The sequence below is a fragment of the Phytophthora parasitica genome, assembly GCF_000247585.1.
Source record: "Phytophthora parasitica INRA-310 unplaced genomic scaffold supercont2.21, whole genome shotgun sequence".
Taxonomy (NCBI): domain Eukaryota; phylum Oomycota; class Peronosporomycetes; order Peronosporales; family Peronosporaceae; genus Phytophthora; species Phytophthora nicotianae.
Window position 1 is genome coordinate 695,025 of NW_008649007.1, and position 1,932 is coordinate 696,956.

The following is a 1,932-nucleotide window of genomic DNA, read 5'->3' on the forward strand; positions in this document are numbered from 1 at the left end:
TCCTATTGTCAGTCTTTCGACTGCGCAAAACAATTCTGGATGAAACCCAGCCCGTCAAAGACAAAATGCGGGCACCAACCGATCCTCCACTTTTTTTTTTTTTACCAAGTCCGGGACCTCACGCGACTCGTAAACTCGACGCGAGCACTACTTGCGAAGTCGTTTCACAAAACTTTCTTCATTCGCTACACGGACCACGCACGGATCCGCGAATCATCTTTCATTCCAGAGGTTCAGATGCTGTTACACCCGTCGCTGAAAAACCAAGATGTCAATCTAGCTAAGATTGTCCGACTTTGAAATGAACAGTTGATTATCGACCCGGAGCAGCCCCACCTGCGAATGGATGAAGCTGCTGTTGCCCGAAATATTGCCAGTGTGAAGGAAGCTGTATTGAAGCGGCTACGAGCGTTAATGCTTACCAAATCTAGCGGTAGCACGCACACTTAGACTTCGGCAGAAACGTACCGTATGTCTTCGCAACATGTTACACCTCAGCATTTGCCACCGGGTTTCGAGTCTCTATCTTCATTTATCGAGCTTCCGTCTATACATCCTCCTCAAGTTTTTTCTGAGGAGCTTATGGAATTTGCTGAAGAGCTGCCGAGCATGTAGAGTGGCGAAATGTACATGAGGCACGCATTGATAAAGAAGTCGAACGGTGGTTCTCCGATCCCAGTAGGCTTCTTACAACGACGACCAAAACCGAATCAATCTTGCAATTTTGGAAGCTTCAACAAGATGAAAACAACTATCGACTATTACCTATCGCGGCTCGAGTCATTTATGCTATTCCAGCGTCGTCTGCTCAAATCGAAAGAGACTTCGGTATCAGCGGAATGCTTGTTACCAGCTATCACACTAGTATTGCAAAACACAACATCGCCATCTGCTACTTTTTGAATCGGAATCGACAATTTGTCGATGTGGTCAATTGTCCTCGACTCACAGATTCAGAGTTGGAACAAGCAGTACCAGCAAATGTACTAGTTCCGCTAGCTTCAAGTCAAGTCAATCTGCCATTTGCTGCGCAATGGGAACGCGAGATGGCGTCTTGTTTGTTTGATAGCGAACTAGACGAGAACGACCAAGCTGAATAAAATGCATTTGGGTTTGTTGTTGTCTTCCGTACTACTACGAACTGTGTATCATACTGAGTATGACGTTAGACCACGTACAAGTTAATAGCGAATTCAGTACTTCCATGCACAAGTTGCCTATACAGTTTTTTATTTCCTGTATCGGAAGCCATTTGATTCGCTCATGAACCGCGTCACACCCTTCGGTTTCCACTGCGTAATTCCTTTTAACGCTTCGTAGCTCGATCTTGGATTGTTTCATCGCAGCATCCCGAGCAGTAGTCAGAAGTGCATTTCGTTTAGGTGGTCTGTTGGGTTTTCGCGGGACAGCCGATCGTCGCGTGATCCGGCGGCTTGGTACTGGCGTTGTAGTCTTATCTGCGGTCGGTTGGAGTTTTGATGGCGTCAATTGCTTGCGAAGAAGCGCTTGTATTCCCAAATTGATCTGATTAAGTGCGGTTAGTACAGCAGGGTCACCGCTATCCGTGTTTCCACGAGATTGTACATCAATTCGTCGACCTGACAAGTGCTAATATTCATGAGATGTTGTAGTAATATCTGTAACCGTGTCAGCTATTGTTGCGGAGGTGACTGGAACACTAGTTACCCGATTCAACACTTTCTTTGTAAGTCCGTCTGTGTGTTGTTGCAAGTGAAATCCTTTCCTTCTGCAGCTTGGTTTTCGACAGCCTATAGGCGAGTGTTCAAACGATCGGTAGCTGCATTTAGCTGGGCTATTTGATGGTTTAGGTTGTTGTTGTCCGTAGTTGACGCGGCCTGGAAATCACGGAGCTGCGATTGAAACTTCGTTTCGAGTTTAGCCGCGTTAGTTTGAATATCATCGCGAAGATCC

The 1,932-nt window shown here is 46.2% G+C and overlaps 1 protein-coding gene across 1 annotated transcript; it reads left to right on the top strand.

The window, feature by feature from the left end:
* Positions 1-237: 237 nt before the first annotated feature.
* On the top strand, positions 238-450 carry PPTG_22706 (hypothetical protein; the record flags this gene model as incomplete). The annotated part of the gene is made up of 2 exons (XM_008905827.1): positions 238-270; positions 310-450. The coding sequence occupies 2 exons, from the start codon at positions 238-240 to the stop codon at positions 448-450; spliced, it is 174 nt and encodes a 57-aa protein (XP_008904075.1).
* Between the last annotated feature and the right edge of the window lie 1,482 nt (positions 451-1,932).